The sequence below is a fragment of the Bubalus bubalis genome, chromosome 16 (assembly GCF_019923935.1).
Source record: "Bubalus bubalis isolate 160015118507 breed Murrah chromosome 16, NDDB_SH_1, whole genome shotgun sequence".
Classification (NCBI taxonomy): domain Eukaryota; kingdom Metazoa; phylum Chordata; class Mammalia; order Artiodactyla; family Bovidae; genus Bubalus; species Bubalus bubalis.
In genome coordinates this window covers 66,866,786-66,888,465 of record NC_059172.1, presented here as the reverse complement: position 1 = coordinate 66,888,465, position 21,680 = coordinate 66,866,786, and the positions used below count along the sequence as shown (strand labels likewise).

At 36.8% G+C, this 21,680-nt stretch overlaps 1 protein-coding gene across 1 annotated transcript in view; it reads left to right on the top strand.

Annotated features, from left to right (window-relative positions):
- DDX10 (DEAD-box helicase 10) overlaps window positions 1–21,680 on the top strand; it is a 306,488-nt gene that overhangs the window by 266,538 nt on the left and 18,270 nt on the right. Inside the window, exon 17 of the mRNA XM_025266925.3 lies at window positions 7,886–8,022. Coding sequence (XP_025122710.2) covers window positions 7,886–8,022 — 137 coding nt within the window. The remainder of the gene's footprint in view (window positions 1–7,885; window positions 8,023–21,680) is intronic.

Here is a 21,680-nt window from a genome sequence, read left to right as displayed (position 1 = left end):
GTTCCTGACAATGAAGTCAAAAGTTTCAGCCCATGAAATCTCCTAAGTGATGGAAATGTCTTCCGTTGTTCATATTCAACATACTTTTAAGCTAATGAAGTGACTCAGGGTGGGATTTCTAGATAGCTTCAAAGTAGGGACTGGTCATTAGAAAGACCAAGCTCATGATGGCCCTGTCCCCTTTCATGAGAAGAGGTGAGCCTGGAAATTGAGTTACAAGAACACTTGAACAAGATTCCGAGAATTTCCAGGTTGGTCAGTGTTTTGATATGCTGGGAAGGTGACCCACTTGTAGAAGGCATGACAGGTCTCCACCCCATCCCCCCTACATACTTTACCCTATGCATCTCTTATATCTGGCTATTGCTGAGTTATATCCTTTAAATAAATAAGCTGGTAATCATAAGTAAAGCACTTTCCTGAGTTCTAGAGAATTGTCAGACCTCAGGAGGCGTTACGAGAATCCCTGAATTTGTAGTCGGCCAGGTAGAATTGCAGGCTGCTTGGTGACTGCATTTTGCAGCTGGCATCTGAAGTATGGAGTCTTGTGGGACTGAGCCCTTTACCCATGGGATCTGTGCTAACTCTGCATACTATCAGAATTTAGTTGAATTGATAGACACTCATTTGACAGTGAAGACTTAGTATTGAAAATAAACCACATGTTTGGGGTCAGAAAACACTACAAACCAGACAAAGGGAAGTAGAAGAAGATTCTAGTAGAGAAGTAGCAAGTATGCAGATTCTCAGGTGGGACAGGTCTTGATTTGTTCCAGGATCTGAAAGTGTGGCTTCAAAGGTTATAAGCAGATGATAGACAAGATCAGATTTGAAACTTATTTTTTAAAAAATTCCAAAGACAGCACTTGACTTGACCCTCCAGGATGTCTGGCTCTAGGTGAGTGATCATACCATCGTGGTTATCCAGGTCATTAAGACTTTTTTGTACAGCCCTTCTGTGTATTCTTGCCACCTCTTCTTAATATCTTCTGCTTCTGTTAGGTCCATAATATTTCTGTTCTTTATTGTGCCCATCTTTGCATGAAATGTTCCCTTGATATGTCTGATTTTCTTGAAGAGATCTCTAGTCTTTCCCATTCTATTATTTTCCTCTTTCTTTGCATTGTTCAGTTAAGAAAGCATGGCATCCAATCCCATCAGTTCATGGCAAGTAGTTGGAGAAAAACTTGAAACAGTGACAGAGTTCATTTTCTTGGGCTCTAAAATCACTGCAGACAGTGACTGCAGCCATGAAATTAAAAGATGCTTGCTCCTTGGAAGAAAAGCTATGACGGACCTAGACAGCGTATTCTTTGCCGACAAAGGTCTGTATAGTCAAAGCTATGGTTTTTCCAGTAGTCATGTACGATGTGAGAAGTTGGACTATAAGGAGGGCTGAGCACTGAAGAATTGATGCTTTTGAACTGTAGTGCTGAGAAGACTCTTGAGAGTCCCTTGGACAGCAGGGATATCAAACCTGTCAGTCCTAAAGGAAATGAACCCTGAATATTCATTGGAAGGACCGATGCTGAAGCTGAAGCTCCAGTACTTTGACCAGCTGATGCGAAGAGCTGACTCATTGGAAAAGGCCCTGATGCTGGGAGAGATTGATAGCAGGGGGAGAAGCGGGTAACAGAGAATGAGATGGTTGTATGGCATCATCGACTCAATGGACATGAGTTTGAGCAAACTCCGGGAAATAGTGAAGAACAGAGAAGTCTGATGCACTGCAGTCCATGGGGTCACAAAGAGTTGGACATGACTGACTGAACAGCAACAACAAATGACAACACAAAATTGGAGTGGTTAGAAGAATGGTTACAGGGAGACTGATTAGGAAGCTGGTTGCAGTGTTCCAAAGAACAGAGAGGAACCATGTGGGAGACAAGGGTGGTAAGAGTGGAGATGGTCACATACAAGATGACGCAGAAAGCTTAAGTGTCTTTTGAAGCTTATAAAATATTCTTATTTCTGAAGAAATAATTATACAGGTAGTAAAGTCAAAGCTTTGTTAGTGAAAGTTGGGATTCAGGTGATGTAGGAGAAGACCTAGCATATGTACATATTGGTCTGACCTTGGTTAAGCTGTTTAATCATCTGAATCACATTTTCTTAATTTTGAAAATGAGAACAATCATTCTTTTTCTTCCTACTTCATAGAGTTTGAAGATGAAGTAAGGTAATGTATGTCAGAGCACTTCATAAATTTGTAGGAGAATGTGGCTTCTGATCTGTATTTCTTCTACTCATCAAAACTGAAAGCAAAATAAAAGCTAGTTGGATTACATTTCTTTTTTGGATATTTTCATCTGCCCTACTTATAATTGAGTCCTTATTTCAGGAACAGTCAGTTCATAGAGGTGCCCCTGATCTCTTTCTGTGTAAGAACTACATTAATTTCTCAGTCTTAAAAGAGGAGTGTGGGGTGTGGGCGTAACTGTAGGGCTTCTTGTTTCATTTTGAGCTGGGAGGGAGAAGAGAGATGGGAGTGATTAGTCAGCAAGGGAGGAATTGTTGCAACTTCCAACCTGGCAGTACCTGAAGAGAAAGAGGCATGTTGACAGCCCAGATCCAGGTTGCATTCTGCCAGTTGTTAAACATTTAGCAGGGCTAGTGGAGTCGATTCATTGTTGATTAGATGCTCCCCCGAAATAGAAGAATGTGGCTTTCAGTTTAGTGTTTGTGTGGGTAACTATCCTAGAACAGTTATTTTTATCATCAGGGCAGAGACCTTGTCTTATTCACTGCTACATCCCCAGAACCTAACAGTATATCTGTACTGTGTCTCCTTAATAAAATCTTGTTGAAGGAAGACATTTTTTGTAAAGCATCTTCATAATATTTACTAAACTTTCTTAGATCATACTTAACATGTACAACTATGCTTATGAGCTTTTTTTTTTGATTCTCTGAATCAGTCTGATTCTCTGATATGTACTTTATATATATATATATATATATATATATATATGTATGTATGTATGTATGTATATACACATATACCCATGTGGTCCACAGAGTCTAGTTGGTTCTCCCTTCTTAACATCTCTCATACCTATTGCCCACCTCCATCTCCACTGCCACTTCCTTCATTGAATCCCTTGCCTTACCTGGATTGTTATATCAGTAGTTTTAAACTGATATCCTACTTTCAGATCTTATACCCTCCAGCCTCCCTTCCCATTGCTGCCAGAGTGCAGCATCTATAAGATACAAATTTTAGTCTCCTGTATTTGAGTATTTAAGGATACTTAAATACTTCCTTTTTACTTAGAGCAATGAGTTTCCAGCTGTGATTTTCTAACAGACTGATATGTCATCTGCAAGGTGATAGATGTGTCATAGTATCTGTGCTGTCTCTCATGAAAAAGTCCAGAGAGAGATAAAAGCCATATTTATATATTAGCTTTTATTTATTTTTTTAATTTTATTTTATTTTTAAACTTACATAATTGTATTAGTTTTGCCAAATATCAAGATGAATTAGCTTTTAAATGGTTCATGGAATCACAAGGATAGAGCAAGACAGAGCAGCTAAAATGTCCAGTGTCCATTGTTTTTTTTTGCTACTTTATATAACTAGCGGAGAAGGCAATGGCACCCCACTCCAGTACTCTTGCCTGGAAAATCCCATGGATGGAGGAGCCTGGTGGGCTGCACTCCATGGGGTCGCTAAGAGTCGGACACGACTGAGCGACTTCACTTTCACTTATATAACTAGAAAGAACATACTTTTAAGCTAGATTTTGCCAGAAAGACACTCAGTACTTTTGTCTAGAATGTTTTCATCATGGAAATACCCTCTTTCCTTAGTTGCTTTTATTTATGCTTTGTCAGTTTGTTGTAGATGATAGGTTTTGTTTTATTTTTAATAGCTTAAAAATGGCAACCCACTCCAGTATTCTTGCCTGGAGAATCCCATGGACGGAGGAGCCTGGTGGGCTACAGTCCATGGGGTCACAAAGAGTCGGACACAACTGAGTGACTTCACTTTCACTTTTCTCTTTATTAATAGAGGCATGTTGTACCTGTTAATACAAATATTATACATTTTTATAGTTACATATTTCTAACCCTTCAATGAATGAACTAAAAGAAAAAAGATCAATATGCATATGTCTTTATCCATCATCTCTATACTTCTAGTAGGTTGAAATTGTGTTTCTAAAAGGAATTATTGCCAACTTAAATTTATTTGTTATTGTCATGAACTGAGGAGTATAATGCAGTACAGACAGTATGGTGTAATATCAACAGTGGATCTTCTTATAGATCAGGAAATAGCAAGACCTGAATGTTGGTAGTTCAAGAGAGTCATGGTAATACAAGTCCTAATAATATTTTATCCCTTTAAAAATAAATTTTCATCATTTTGAATTAGTATTTTCCTTTTATCAAGTAGATAAACATGTTTATGTTTATCAAATAGATAAACATGTACAATGGAATATTGAGTTTATTTCATATTATATTATACTTATTTTATGAAGGTCATTTTATAGTAAATTTTAAAGAAGCATATTCAGTGATTTTAGGTATTAAAATACCTAATAATAGCTGAGTACTATGGGTTAGAGAGAATTTGCAGTTTGAATCCAAGCAAGGTAATTCTCTATTAGAATGGAAATCTAATAATCCTCAGAAAAACCTAAGGGAATTCAGTGTTTCTATAATACATTATCTACAGTGTCTAGTTTTCTACAAAAATACAAAACATGTAATTAAGCAGAAAATTGTGACCCATGGCCAAGAAAAAATAGTCAATAGAAACTCGTTAGCCCAGATTTGAATTTATCAAAGATTTCAGTGCAGCTATTTTAAATGGTAAAAGGATTAAGAGAAAACATGTTTGAAGAATTAAAAGAAAATATAGGTATGTGAATAAACAGGTAGGTAGCCTCCCCAGAGCAAGAATATAACCCATGGAAATGATGGAAACAAATATAATCAAAACGAAAAGAAACGTTGTCTTAGACCTGAAAGCACAGTTACTGTAAAGTTTTGCTGGGTGGTCTGAAAAATGGTTGAAATTGTCAGGAAAAAAAAAAACAACAACAGCAGCAGACCTGGTGACTCAGTAGAAATGACCCTTTGCAAAGAACAGAAAGGAAAAAGATTGAAGAAAAATGAGCAAAACTAAGAGAACTGTGAAGTAGTCTAATACACAATTTTTTGCAATCATGGAAGGAATGGTGAGAAAGAGGCATAAAAATATTTGAAGAAATAATAGCCAAAAGCTTCCCAAATTTAGTGTAAAGCATTGATGAATCTAAGAGGAATGTAGAACCTGAAGAAAGATGAATATAAAGGAAAACCTTTCTTACACACATCGTAGTCTAACTGCTTTATGATAAAGAGAAAATTTTGAAAGCAGCCAGAGGAAAACAACATTTGTTGCTTACATGTCAAGGGAAAAAAAAAAAAATTAAAATTATTTCTTGCTAATGAAAAGTCCCAAACATTTAAGAAAAAAATTATGCTGTGTGCTCAGTCATGTCCAACTCTTTGTGATCCCATGGACTGTAGCCTGCTAGGCTCCTCTATCCATGGAATTTTCCAGACTAGAATACTGGAGTGGGTTGACATTTCCTACTCCGGGGAATCTTCCGACCCAGGGATTGAACCTCTGTCTCCTGCATCTCCCTGCATTGGCAGGCAGATTCTCTGCAATGCCACTAGGAAAAAATGAGAATTTTGGAAAACTTATATCCACTAATAGCTTTCCAATACTTTGAAAGACATTTTTAAATGATACTGATTAATATTAAGAAATATGATTTTAAAAAATATTGTATAGTTGAAATGTGTTAACGTTTGAAGAACCACATAAGGAAGACATGGATATTTTAGTGAATCATTATTTTCCAAATGACCAATGCACAGTGTTATGAAATCATTCACTAATTAAAAAAAGATTCATTCAAAGTGCAAAGTAGACCTATGGATTTTAATGTAACAGGATGTAGAAAGTGTCTTAATAATGGCTTCAGATTCCACATTGGAACGACTTTTTAAGAAACTGACATTCATCGATACTTATTGTATAATATCAAAGGAGAAGAAAGAACTACGTAGACCTATCTTAAAAGGCTACTAAATGACTTTTCCCTTTCCCATCTCTGAGAGACTGGAATTTTCTGCATATATTTCAACCAAAACAACATATTGAATACAAAAGCAGATATAAGAATCCAAATACCTTCTTCTGAGCCAGACATTAAGAGATTTGTTGAAAATGTAAAACATAGTTCTTTTGTTTTTGAATTTGTAGCTATTTTCATAAAACACTATGTTAACATATGTTAATATATAGTGATACAGAGTTTATTATTATTGCTTTTAAATTAATGAAGTTTTTAAAATTCTGAGTGTAAACTTCTAATACAGTAAATGATATAAGATATAATCAACATTAACACAAGCTGTTTGGACCAAAAAAGCTTAAGATTTATTGGGTTGACCAAATAGTTCGTTCAGAAAACCCAAACCAATTTTTTGGCCAACAGAATACTTTGGTAATTCTCTGTCTGCACCTTTTAGATAGCAGATTCCTTTGAGAGCATCAGACTGGAAAATTGGAATATCTTGTAACTTGGGAGATTAGTGTTCTTCAGTACATGACGACATTCAGTTTTTGTTGATATCCTTGATTATTTTCAAGTGGACCATATAGTAATATGTTGTTGAGTGTGCTGCTTACTGCCTCTAAGGGCAGCCTTTTCTTTTTCCCTTCTGATACTTGTTTCCAGACCCTTTATTTTTAGCAGGGAATTTTACCAGGAAAGCAATAAGGGACTTTTACAGTGTGACTAATCCTTATTTTCTTTACTTCTACCTCCTTTTGTTATGTTTAGAGGTTATCAAGGGAAAGCTGTTCAAAAAGTGTTAGCAGACTTCAGGCTTCAGTAGAGGCCTACACAGTCAATAGCCATGATATTCTGAGTCGTTATTCAGTTTCTGGGAAAGAACAGTAAACATTTGAAATCAAAGAATCATTGAATCATATGGTGTAAAGAAAATTTATAAAGTGTACCCAGTAAGAGAGATTCATCCAGAATTGTTTTTTAGTCCTGCTTACTGCTTATAATCTGTTAAATGCACGTGACAATGTTTGTATTTCTTATCTACCAGGTGACAAAACCAATTGCCAAAGATAAATTTGTTATAAGGGATGTTCATTACATAAAATGTGTAGTAAATTTATTTTAATTTTGCATTACTTTGGTCTTTGACAAAAATAAACCATTGCAGAACAAAGTAAAAAAAGCCTACCTACCTACCTACCTACCATGAAACTATGAAACTGGATAGTTTCAACTTTCTGTATCTTGGTATTCATCCTATTTTTTTTTCATCGTTCTTAGTGACTTTGTATACTTACTTTGAATTTAGAAGGTCCCTTACTATTAATGAGCTTGTAAAGATTTGATTGTCATTTTAAGGCTTACTGTGGTTATAAAATTATCAGGCAAATGTTCCTGTATGCTCTCATTTGGCTTTTTATATCTTTACCTAATATTTTTGGTAGCCTTGAAATTTGCATAGTGAACAGGAGCACTAAAACAGATTTATTTTATACTTTTATTTCCTTGATAGTTGAGTAACTTGGAAGTAATTAAACTGTCAAATTTTTCCTATATTGCATATAAGGGACTTAATAATTATTTACTTTTTGAACCATATTTTGTTTTACTTTTGAAATGATGTGGTTTTTTCCCTTCAGTGCAAATGATTATGGTTCTGAAAGTCACATAGAGGCCTTCACTAGAATAGAAGACTTCTAATTTGAGGATCTCAATTAGCAGTATTTATTTGGGGCTAGAAATAAGACCTGATTATTTATCAGCTGTTTTCTTAAACCACAGTTTTCCTTGTGTTTTCTTAGGCTAGAGATGAAGAGGAAGCCTTTCTGGATTGGAGCAATGATGATGATGATGGATTTGATCCAAGCACACTTCCAGATCCAGATAAGTACAGAAGCTCTGAAGAGTCAGATAGTGAAGATATGGAAAATAAAATCAGGTATGTTTTTACTGTTGGTAATATTAAGACTAGGAATCTTCTCCTTTTAATAAATTCAAAAGATATGTGGAGACAAACATCTCATGCTCTTCTCATTGTTTTAGAGGCCCTTCTACTGTTCATACCTGTTTAACAGATATATGGGTGATAAAGAGTTGTATCTTTTTCTTGGTCTATTCTTTTCTTCTCTCTGTTTTTGAATCTTTATGCTTAAGTATTTGATCCACTAGGATATATTTATTGCAAACAGATAAGATTTTATTTTGATTTACTGATGAGATTATTGTTAAAAATTATCTCTGAATTTTTAAATCACATTCTTTGATATAAAAGTAAGAAACACATGAAATAATGGACAACTCATATGTAAACAGCCCTGTCTCAAATGTGGACTTATTTGTTGCCATGCCAAAAGCAGAAATGTAATGAATTGAATGACCTGCTCAGCACTTGTTTTCAGAGTACGATGTATTAGGTTATATTGAAATTCTGTTGATTTAAAAGTTGAGAATATTGAGCTGCATGGACATTCTAAATCAATGAGCCTATTTAGGCACAAGGAGGATACTAATGCTGGATGAAGTTAATGTGATTGAAGGGGAGAGGAGACTGGTTGGAACCCCTCAAGTGCTAGTCTGAAAAGTTTGGAGTTGAAAAAAAATAGGCCCCAGAGAGCTGTATAATCTGGCTTTAAGCATTATGAAGAGGTCTCAAAAAAGATTATCCCCTTAGAGAAATGATATGGTGAGATCATTTCATTTACTCTTTATTTTAATCTTCTGCTGATCTAGACATAGAATTATTTTATAATAGTGAAAATGACCCATCCAAAACGCAGTCTTCCCATGTGATGCCAGAAACTTGAGATTTTTACTGTTGGACAACTCGGTTATGGATATAGTAGCGCTCCTAACCCAAGAAGCATCACAGGTGAAAACAGTTTGTTAGGATTTAGAAAAAATATATAAATGATAAGGGTTAAATAGTTTAGGTCCAGAGCATAATGTTAATCTTGAGAAATTGACCTCTAAGAGTAAATACCTGTATTCTGCTTCAGAGTTTCTTGGTGCACATGTCCAGACCTTGATGAGCTATCAGTATGGTTAAATTTGTTGCCCTTTTTATTCTTATATAAATGCCCTTCTTTCAGAGTGATTTCTGGGATCTCCATTTCGATAGGTGGGGTTTTAACACACATGACTTTATATCAGTAACTTCCAAATGCTCTGTGTAATTTTTCTCTCTGAAGGGAAATTTAATTGGTTCTTACAGTTTGTTATTTGGCCATGTTTTCCATATCTCGCTAACATAACTTGAAAACATAGGGCCAACTTTTGAAGTCATTGGTAAGATGACAGCAGTCCTTCTGTATCTGATTTGTAAGGATTTTTTTTCTAACATTTTTGGTAGCTTCTGAGTTGTCCCTAATCTTCAGACAGCAGACATTTCGTTTCATTCTTTTGGCGTTTCTTACCCTCTCAGTGACATTTCTCTGCTACCTCCTAGTTAATATGACTTCTTCTCTAATAGTTTCACGTTTCGTCCTTTTAATTAGCCTGTAAATGCTTTGTAGCCAGAAACTCTTTTTATATCAGCACATTCAGCTCCAGCCTCTACTCATCTCTCCAACATTAATGTAATAGGCACAGAGAAAGGCCCTGAAATAGTTGCATTGATTAATTAATTGAGGAAGGAGATTTATAGAGTAAAAGAGAGAAGTATAATGGTAAGCAACTATACAACTGATCCTAATAGCTTAAATGAGACAAGAAATGACAGAATATGTTGTTGGAGAACTGGAAGAAGCCAGGTTCAGATAGTGTAATGGTGATGGACAAGACAGTAGGAATACCTTGAGAGATGCCAAAGCATCTAATTCAGTGGCAAGGGTTTAGATGGGAAATATTTTTTTTATTATTTCATGTGTTTCGTTTTGGCTGTGCTCAGTCTTCACTAGTCTTCTTTGCAGTGGACGGGTTTCTCACTGCGGTGGCTTCTGTTGTTGTGGAGCACAGGCTCTAGGGTGCACAGGATTCAACAGTGTGGTTCCTGGGCTTTAGAAAACTAGTTGTGGTACACAGGTTTAGTTGGTTCATGGTGTGTAGGATTGTCTGGATCAGGGATCAAACTCATGTCTCCTGCATTGGCAGGTGGATTCTTTACCACTGCACCACCAGGAAAGCCCCAGATCAGAAATATTTAAGCATTATGTAAAAATTAAAATAGTTTTAAGTGCAGGCATAACTGGAAACTACACTAGCAGAGATTGAAAGGAATTGAAAAACTTTGGTTTTAAGCCAAAGAGAAATTGTCTTTTGTTGAAAAGAATATCAACAAAGCCTTTATTCCATTAGTGCATTTAGGGGCTTCCTAGAAGTTTCATCTTTTGTATGAGCACAGTAATTGTCTAGTCCAACCTCCTCCTCTCAGATGAAAAAAACGAGCTTTCAAAGGATAAAATAATTTGTCTGTGATCACAGTACAAGTTAAGGACAGATCGGTGTAATCTGCCTGAATCAAATTGATTCCTTGGTTCTAAGACTCCAATCAGCTTACATAGAATTACTCAGGCATTAGGAGAGATAGCTCAGGAAAACTATATCGAGACAAATGTAATGTTATTTGACTGAAGATCTGATCCATGGACTAATAGGATAGATTTGACTGGACCATGGTTTTCCAGCCTCAGCACTACTGATATTGTGGCCCAGACGATTCTTTGTTTTGAGGGGTTTGGGGTGGCTGTAGACTGTTTAGCATCATCCTCTACCACTAGCACCTCCTCAGTTGAGATAAGAATTATTTTCAGACATTGCCAGATATCCTTTGGGGAGGAAATTCTCTCACAGTTGGACAACCACTGGACTAAACCCCAGGATGGCAGAATGTATCACTAGTGCCTTAATTGCTCAATCCCTCATCCAAGGTAGGCTTTGTATTCTGTCCATTTAGCCCTAGCAGCCCTCCTCAGACTGGGCCATCAATCATTTGGGATCAGTATACAAGATAAAACCTGTTTTCCATTCCTGGTCTAGAGGGTAAGGTTTAGGGTAATTTGCAAGTAATAGTCTGCATGTGAAACTTACACTCTCATTTTCTCTTCTCTCTTGAAATTACTTTAGTGGCAATGAATAAAGATACATGTAAACTAAAACCACATTGTTTTAAATAAGAGAAGGTATTCACAAGTAAATTCACACTGCACTAGAATTTTGACAGTAGTAATTGCTTCTGCTGTGCGTAATGATAGCACCAATACAATCTCCTTGTATTGTTCAGTTTTGCTATATCTTTGTTTCTTTGCCTCTGATGAACATGACTAAATGCTAAGATTTTGTGACATTAGCTTTAGACAATCCTCCTGGCTTGTTCACCGGGTTTATTTGGTTCACAGTTTCTAGCTTCTACTCAATAATTGCAGCAACAGCTAGTGTTTCCGCCTCTTGGTCACCCTCACTGCCACTGTTCTCTGGATATTAATTATCATTTTCAGATACGAGTTTGTATGGGGCTGGATATACCAGTTAGAAAGTGGCTTTTAGTCCCAAACTAAATAGTACAAGCTAATTTCTTTGAAAGTTCCCTTTGTGTATTTCTTTTACCTTCACTTTGGTGACACCCATAGATATTCAGCTCAAGTAACGATTTGGTCTCTCTACTTGGAAAGACACTTGTAGGAAACAGGCAAAGGAGAGCCAGATTTAGTGGAGGACAACTGACCTTGGGATCAATAATTCCTCTTCAGGAAGTTCTCATAGAATTTTAAAGAGTCTGTACATCTGTCCTTCTCAGCTTGGTATTTAGCCCCAGTAGAATTTAAACCCTCCTTAACCCTCTCTAGAATTATCAGAATTGTCATTTCTATCACTGAAATTCAAAAGAGATTCTGATATATGAATCAACTCCTTTAAATTCGCATGACAAAAAGGTGTCTTGCTTATTAGTATGGTCAGTTATATGACCCTTAGTTCCTTTTAAGGGATTTTAAAAATAAATGCTGCTGTTAATAGCTCCATTTATCCACAGAAACAGAGCTATGAAATATAGGGAGTGGGTAACCTACCCATTGTATAGAAGAATGTCAGCTGGCTAGTCAGTAGCAGATGCCTGAACTCCATTGGCAGCTCTGAACTTTTGTGTGCTGTTTTTAAAACTAGGTAAGGAAGAGAGAGCTTGTTTTGATGTTCTCTGATTTCTTTTCTTTTCTTCTTCCATCTTACAATTGGTCCAGGCTGTGTTTTACTCGGTGGCTTTCATTTCTGATTCCTTCTATAGAATTAGCATAGGTAGAATTAGTATAAAATGTTAGGATTTCTTGTTGTTACTGTTATTAAAAATAGAACAATTTGGTAGAAAACCTGGCTCTTTGTTGCTGTGGACTTTGTGACATCAGAGAATTCACTGGTCTTCTGGGAATTACATGGAATCATGTATTCTTATTTCCAGTGAGTTTTTTTTTTTTTTTTTAAACTTTACAATATTTAATTGGTTTTGCCATACATCAACATGCATCCGCCACGGGTGTACATGTGTTCCCCAACCTGAACCTCCCTCCCCATACCATCCCTCTGGGTCATCCCAGTGCACCAGCCCCAAGCTTCCTGTATCCTGCATCGAACCTGGACTGGCGATTCGTTTCTTATATGATATTATACATGCTTCAATGCCATTCTCCCAAATCATCCCCCCCACCCCCAGAGTCCAAAAGACTATTCTATATCTGTGTCTCTTTTGCTGTCTCCTCGCATACAGGGTTGTCGTTACCATCTTTCTAAGTTCCATATATATGCATTAGTATGCTGTATTGGTGTTTTTCTTTCTGGCTTACTTCACTCTGTATAATAGGCTCCAGTTTCATCCACCTCATTAGAACTGATTCAAATGTATTCTTTTTAATGGCTGAGTAATACTCCATTGTGTATATGTACCACAGCTTTCTTATCCATTCATCTGCTGATGGACATCTAGGTTGCTTCCATGTCCTGGCTATTATAAACAGTGCTGCGATGAACATTGGGGTACACGTGTCTCTTTCAATTCTCCAGTGAGTTTTGATACAGATTTTTTATACTTTTTGAGGACATAAGACCTCAAATATTGCATGCAATTATCTTTGTACTTATAAATGATTTTTCATTTTTTTATCTTCAAAATAGTCCATAGAGTAGAGTTATACTGCTTTCATAATAAACATTTTGACAAGCTTCTATATGTGATGCTAAGAGCTGCAGAAAGAACTTTTTGCTTTATTTAAATCACATCCTGATTGCTTAAGAATTAAAAATATCTCCTTGATCTGTAATCTCTGGCTTCTTGTCACATTTCCTCCATCCATTCTTTCAACTGAGAATTTTTTTTGTACCTATCCTGTGCCAGGCATAGTGCAGGTACAGAGAATAAAACATTAAGCAAGAAAAATACCTTCCGAGCTTTGACAGAGCTTTTAGTTCAGTGAAGGTTACAGATGGATAAGCAAGCAATTACAAACCAGCATGTTGGTTAAGTACTGTGATTTGTGCACTGGCAGAGGTGATGGGGAGAGGAGTAGGTAAGCCTGAAAATGATGTGCCTAAGTCTTGGGCTTGGCAAACTAGAAATAGCTTCCTGAAGGGCGTGATGGCTCAGCTAAACCTGAATTGAGTTTGTTATAAGAGAGCAGGGAGAAGGGTAAATTGCCTTATAAAGAAAGCTGAGCACAGAAGAATTAATACTTTTGAACTGTGGTGTTGGAGAAGACTCTTGAGAGTCTCTTGGACTGCAAGGAGATCCAACCAGTCCATCCTAAAGGAGATCAGTCCTAGGTGTTCATTGGAAGGACTGATGTTGAAGCTGAAACTCCAGTACTTTGGCCACCTGATACAAAGAGCTGACTCTTTTGAAAAGACCCTGATGCGGGGTAAGATTGAGAGCGAGAGGAGAAGGGAACGACAGAGGGTGAGATGGTTGGATGGCATCACTGACTTAATGGACATGAGTTTGGGTATACTCCAGGAATTGGTGATGGACAGGGAGGCCTGGCGTGCTGCAGTCCATGGGGTCGCAAAGAGCTGCACATGACTGAGCGACTGAACCGAATGGCCTTTGAAGTGAGACAAGTAACTTTAACCATATTCCAGTTAAATTCTTCTGTTAATAAACGTGTTCCTTTTAGCTGTGCCTCACAAGCTGAGAAAAATTTGGTTCTGAACATGTAATGTAAGATTAATTTTTATATATCTTGTAGCATTCATCATGTTTGGTTTATGGCCATCTTCATGTGGATTGCTAATGATATGAAAATTTGTAAAGTATTGAATACTAAGGAAAAGAAGCAGCTGGATGTTCCAGATATTCATTATCCAGTCAAATTAAGTTTTAATATTTATAATCTTAATGTTTTTCAAACAAAAAAGGGAAAGTGAAAAAGTTTGTGTTAGACTGCATTGTGTCAATGTTTTCTTCACAGACCACAGTCTCTGGCTAAGGCAGATTGCTTTATATTGTTATGTGGTAGGGTATTTGGTAGATTATTTTAGGTGGTCTAAGATCTCTCACATGTGTAATTTGTAGTGAGACTGTTGGCATAATTTAGACATAAAAACCTTTATATGGATTGATACCTTTTCTTGTACAAGGTAAATTTTCACATCTAATATAATTAGCTATTCTTTTTGCTTAGTCTGGCACAGCTCTAAATCAAAAGGCTGATCAAGGATTTTTGTCTTTTTTTTTTTTTTTTTTTCCATTGGTTGGGGGTTTTGTTTTGTATTAAAAATCTGTTTTATGCTAGTTTTCTGTTTCTGAGTGAACTTGCCCATCTTTAAAAGTCATCTCTTACGTGAAGGAGATGCACTACTTTAATCTGTACAGTTTCTCTTAGTGTTGTTCTGTAATAACTCTTGAATAAATTTTGCCCAGCAAATACCCTTCCAAGACTTTACAGTCAGCTTTCTTTATATGTGGGAGACTTTTTTACCTGGAAAAGAAATATGTATACATCAAAGATAAATTTGGGGAGAAGGAAAATTCCCAGAAGGCATTTTCCTTTCTTAACTGGTTTTAGTTGGGGCTGGGTGTTGCACATTATGCATTTTATATAAATTGGTGGAATCATAAGTGCTAAATATAGGGGATGATTTTTGAAGGGATTTTTTTTCTTACTCAGAGTCTAGGTTATTGTTAAATAGGATTGGCAATAGTTTTCACTTACTTGAACCACTATTCACTGGTGAATCTAGATGTGGGTGGTAGATATGGAAAGAAGTTGGCTCAGTTTAATGATATTATTAATGACTTTATTATGTGACTGCCATTCTTTCCTTTTATTCTTTTTAACTTGAGGAGGTATATCCCTGATCCCAATATGCCTAGCAACTTTCAAGAGAAAATCTCAGTTATCTCTTCTTTGTGAAATACAAAGTTCATGACCTATCAGATTTCATAGAGCTTTTATCATAACTTAGTGAGTTATGAATGATGAGTTAATTTACTTGACTTTCTTTAAATTTTATTCCTTTTGTCTTTCTCCCTTTTGCCACTGCCCTGAAACAAAAACATATCCTGTTGTGATGTAAAGCATAAATGGAGAAACTTCCAAGGCAGATTGTTGGGATAGCAGGGAGTCAGGGAGTAGGCAGGGTGTAGCGGGTGAGAAGGCAGTATTCTTTTGTCTTCAGACTCTTAAGGGAAAGGTTGCTACCCACTGAGGAAGGGAAGGTATTATTTTCTTGGATTAGAGTTGGGAAAGGGAAGACATATTTTAAGAAATACAGTATTTAAGAAGCTCCCAGTTTGACCTTACTTGTTCCTACATTATTGAGCAGAAGCATGAAAATGAAAGTCGCTCAGCTGTGTCTGACTCTTTGTTACCCCATGGACTATACAGTCCATGAAATTCTCCAGACCAGAATACTGGAGTGGGTAGCCATTCCCTTCTCCAGGGGATCTTCCCAACCCAGTGGTTGAACCCAGGTCTCCCCCATTGCAAGCGGATTCTTTACCAGCTAAGCCACCAGGGCAGCCTAAAGCTAGAAACAGTGCACTAAATAAAACTCTCAGGTTTTACCCTATGTGTTCTACTTCTCTGTCATTTAGCCACCATTGAACAACTGTTACTCAATGGCAGTGGTAGGTTTGCCATGTTTCAGAAGTGCAGGATCTCTAAGAAGTTGGATGAATGGCTGAGGATGCCATGAGACCAGAATGAATCATATCTTAAGGGTGATGAAACACCTCTAAGGGTTCTCTTGATTTCTACTCTGATGATGTTGCATGGCAACTTTGCTTTCACTGAAAAGACTGTTGAAAATGACACTTTCTTAGGACCATCCTTGAGAGTGATGTCACCCTTTTTTTCATTTCACAGTGCTTCATGTAGAATACATTAATGTCAATGACTATATTACATCATTTTCCTTATCCATTCCTCTTTTAGAATTTTAGGTTGTATCCATTTTTACTTTTTTGATTTTTGTTATTTGGTTTTGTTTTGTTTTGTTTTTGCTATTGTAAGTAATTCTTTAATGGATAACTTTGTTGAACATTGGGTTTTCTCTCTCTTAAAATCATTTGAAGGACTAATGAAGAGTAAGATGAAAGTGTAAAACTTAATTTTGCCAGATAGTTAGAACACTGGGGACATGATTGGGTAGATAATGATCATGAATATTAAAAACTAATCAGTGAAAGTAGTTTGAGGAGAAAAGCTAATGTGCTTTTGGGGAGCAGAAATGTTGTACATACAGATTAGTAGCAAGATAAATCCATAATATAAACTGAACTCTTGTGAATATTGAAACTTTTTAATCTGGAAGAAGAGAAATCATTATGTATGTCTTCTAAATCCCAACAGAGCAGAGCTTCTTAACCTGGACTTGATGGATGAACTTCAGGGGAATCTTAAACATGTTTATTGTGAGATGGGGGAGCCAAACTTTTTGCCCATCTCAAATGATGTTGTGTGTTTTTCAGAAGGAAACATGTACATGTGATTGCAATCCCCTGCCTGCTGTTGCCCTCTCACAATCCCCAACCTTTTCTGATTATTAGAATTCTGATCTAAGAGGTTATCTTCTGCTCTTGCAGTTATATTTGTAGTGAATGCTGAGCCAATCAATATTTTCTTTGACTAAATTGTTTTTGCAAATCTGTTTCTAGTACCAAGCAGCTAGAAAAGAGACATCTTAAGGACATGATACATTTTCAGTTCCATTTCTATATGCGGTAGCCTTCCCCATCAGAAGGAAGCTGAGCAGATTTTATGGAATGTACTGAAGTAATTAATCTTCATTAGGATTGTTGCCATGGCCTTGTAAATGAAAATTTATGATAAGAGGAAAAGTCTGGCACTACATATTTGAATACCAGAGTGCCAATATTTAAAGATAGGTATAAAGATTTCTGAGAATTTTTTAATGGTCCCAAGGTCATTTATTATTAGCTTAAAATTCTTTAAGAAGAAGTCGACCCAGAGGGATGGAATGGGGAGGGAGGAGGGAGGAGGGTTCAGGATGGGGAACACATGTATACCTGTGGTGGATTCATTTTGATATTTGGCAAAACTAATACAATTATGTAAAGTTTAAAAATAAAATAAAATATAAAAAAAAAAAAGAAGAAGTCCAAGCTACATTTACTGATATGAATGCAAGAAGGAGAGTTTTATATAAATAAGAGTAAGTGAACATTCAGATGCTGAACTCTGGTAGCTTTCCACACACTATTTGGCAGCATGTTGTAAAAGGACACCCACGGGTTTCTGTGTGAGTGAATTCTCCCTGTCCTCAGCTTCCTTGCAGCTAGATCAGTATGCAGTTTCACCTAATTTCTTGTGTGCATTCCAAAAAAAGAAAAAGCACGAGGTTGAAAAGCTGTACAGAGACTGTAGTAGAAGGAGTGTGCTTTCTTCCAGCAGCCACTTATCCTGGCTTTTGTCTGATATCTAAATAGGCATGTATGGCAATGTTGATCCTCCATTTTATGATACCAACACATACCAACTTGCACAGCCCTAATTGTACATGAACAAATACAGCTGCCACAGAAGTTAGGAGCGCTAACATTCGGCATCATGATGCTTTCTGGCGGCACAATCTCTTCCAGTGTCAGGCTTTCAGATTCCCAAGTGATTATGGTTACCATTTTGTAGCTTAATTATTGGAACTGTTTGTCCCAGTGTCCTTGGAAGTGTAGGGATTATATTGTGTTTCTGTAAAACCAGGGAAGAAGCTGAAAGGTTTTCCCAACAAATCTTTCCTTCTTTGATGTCTTGGCCACAGTCATATCAGACAGCACTTGGAATGTTCTTGAGGCTTGGAGTAGCAGTTCCAAGTTCAGGCCCTGTAGGCCAGGGAGTGTGGTTTCCAGATTACAGAGAATGTTCTCATCTCTTGTATTCGAGTTTACTTACACATCATTTATTTAAAGTATGCTCACATCACTTATTTAAAGTAAACTATTTAACAGTTAGTAGACTTTCTATCAGAGAAGGCAATGGCACCCCACTCCAGTACTCTTGCCTGGAAAATCCCATGGATGGAGCAGCCTGGTAGGCTGCAGTCCATGGGGTCGCTAAGAGTCGGACACGACTGACCGACTTCACTTTGACTTTTCATTTTCATGCATTGGAGAAGGAAATGGCAAAGCACTCCAGTGTTCTTGCCTGGAGAATCCCAGGGACGGGGGCGTCTGGAGGGCCGCCGTCTCTGGGGTCGCACAAAGTCGGACACGACTGAAACGACTTAGCAGCAGCAGCAGCAGCAGACTTTCTATTCATGGCAAGTACTGATGATTACATTCTTCTTGTTGGAATGTCCCATCCCTTTCTACATCTGTTAAAACTATTGACTAAAGCTTCCTAAGGGCCAGAGGGAGAATTTTTTAAAATCAAGTCAAATAAGACATGTAGTTTCCTCTACATGAAAAAGTATTATATCAATGAATCAAACTCCTTCCTTCTGGTTTTTTGTTGTTGTTGTTTTGTTTTACTTTTTTAAATTTTATTTTATTTTTAAACTTTACAAAACTGTATTAGTTTTGCCAAATACGTGGGATTTTAAACTATGTCTCTATGTCTGTTCCTCAAAGAATGGCCTCAGAAGCATCTGTATTACGGAAATAGTTGCTTGAGCAGGTCTAAGATACGAATTACATGAGGTTTTATGAACCAGCCTTCCTGGGTAGCTCTAGTGGTAAAGAACCCGCCTGCAGAAGACATAAGAGACACAGATTCAATCCCTGGGTTGGGAAGATCCCCTGGAGGAGGGCATGGCAACCCACTCCAGTATTCTTGCCCCTGGAGAATCCCATGAAAAGAGGAGCCAGGCAAGCTGCAGTCCAGTGGGTTGCAAAGAGTCGAACACAACTCGAGCAACTTAGCACGCATGCATGAACACTATGAACCAAGAAATGGAATGACTTTCCCATGGGCACCACTGCATATAGTTTGGAATATGGATGTACATTCCATATCCGAAACTTAGCAACATGCAGAGATGTACGAGTTTTATGAAGTTAAGTCTATGTTAGAACAAAGGCAGGCTGTTTTGCCCTATGGAAAAATTGCGACTTCTGGAGTCAGGTAGACCGACCTAAGTTTGAATGTTCATTTCTTTTATAAGTTGTAGGCCATACCAAGTTATTTTACTTAATCTCTCTGACCTTCAGTTTTCTTCATCAATTGAATGATGATAATTCTTACCTTGCAAGGTAAGAATATAAACTAAGAATATAAACCAGGAAGATATAAACTAAGAAGAAAGCAGAGTATGATATGTAATAGAGTCATTAATATAATCATTTTTAACTACTAAAAACAAGACTATGGCAGGAGTTTTTAAATAAGTGTATGCACTTATTTAAGAATAGGATATCTTCTGGGATATCAACTTTCTGCTTTCCTCCTCATCAAAATCTTTCATTAAGAAAAAAAAAAATCATTCATTACACCCCATAAACACAACGTGGCAGACCCTATTTTCACAACACTACAGAACTACCCTACAGACCAGTGCTGCATGATATAATGAAAATGGTGTCATTAAAATATCCTATTCAGTGTATGGATGAAGAGTCTGTATTACCAGATTGGAATGTGGGAAATGTCTTTACTTGTCTATTTTTCTTCCTTAGTGTTATCATTATTCAGGAATTAAACATACTGAAAGTTTACTAAGTACTTGGCATAGAGCAAGAGAAATATTAGATCCCAGTCCTCATAAAGCTTATATTCCAGTGAGTGAATGTAAAGAGAAGAGATGGTGATAAGGGCCATGAAAGTGATAAATGTAGGGTAATGAGAGAGGAATTGGGAGAGTTTGCTTTATATAAAGTGGTTAGGAATAACCTCTCTGAAGTGAAACATGAAGAATTATTGAAAGCCTTCTCTTTAGGAAAGAGGAAATCATTCATCCTAACATTCTAACCATGAATTGCTTGTACAGTTATTAAAATTTAAATATTTATCTTAAAAGCATCTCTATAATTATATGGCTGCCAGAGATTCCTTTTTTTCATTCCATCATCCTTCAACCATGTGTCTGTCCTGACTGTGAATCTAATTGGTTTGATAGAGGGTGATGAGGATGAGAAGCAGCTGCTACTCAAGTCCACAGAGGGGCAGCGTATTAGAATGGTGTATGCTAGCATGAAGTTTACGAGGACAGGAGGAGGATGTTAGGATGGACTGAGCACACCAGTGGAAGACTCGGAAAGGCTTAAGTTATGTACTCATAACCTAAGATGTAGATTATTAGTTAAAGTAGCATGTCATTCACTGAGGATAAGAGGAGAAAACTTGAATGTATTTTTATGTTTAACTATTTAGGTTATAATGTGTTGATGGTGTATTAGCTCTTTTGAACTATGCAAATCTTTTTCTTATTAACTATGTACATATCATTTCTGTAGCAACCTTAGTTTTTACAGTAGAAATTGAATGAAAAGTGGAGTTCTTATATATCCCTTGCCCCTGTCCCCCACAGCCTTTGCTGTTGTCAACAGAACTGAGCAGTTACATGTTACTTAGCCATAAAAATGAATGAGTTACTGCCATTTGCAATAATGTCAGTAGACCTTGACATTGTCTAGAGAGTATTATGCTTAGTGAAATAAGTCAGAGAAAGACAGATACTGTATATGTCATCATTTATATAAGGAGTCTAAAAAAGAAATGAATGTATATAGCAAAACAGAAATAGACTCACAGATAAATAAAACAAACTAGTGGTTACCACTAGTAATTACCAGTGGGAAGAGGGGAGGTCAAGATAGGAGTATGGGATTAAGACATACTAACTACCAGGTATAATATAAAAAAGAAACGAGGATATTTTATATAGCACACGGAAATATAGCCATTATTTTATAGTAAGTTTAAATGGAGTACAAGCTATGTACTGAATTACTGTGTTGTACACCTGAAACTAACATAATATTGTAAATCAACTGTTCTTCAATTAAAAAAAAAGAGAAGATAGTTGGAGAAACTATAATATTTATAACACATTTACTATGCGTTCATTTCAGCTCAGTTCACTTCAGTTGCTCAGTCGTATCCAACTCTTTGCGACCCCATGAACCACAGCACACCAGGCCTCCCTGTCCATCATCAGCTCCCAAAGTCCACCCAAACCCATGTCCATCGAGTCAGTGATGCCATCCAACCATCTCATCCTCTGTCA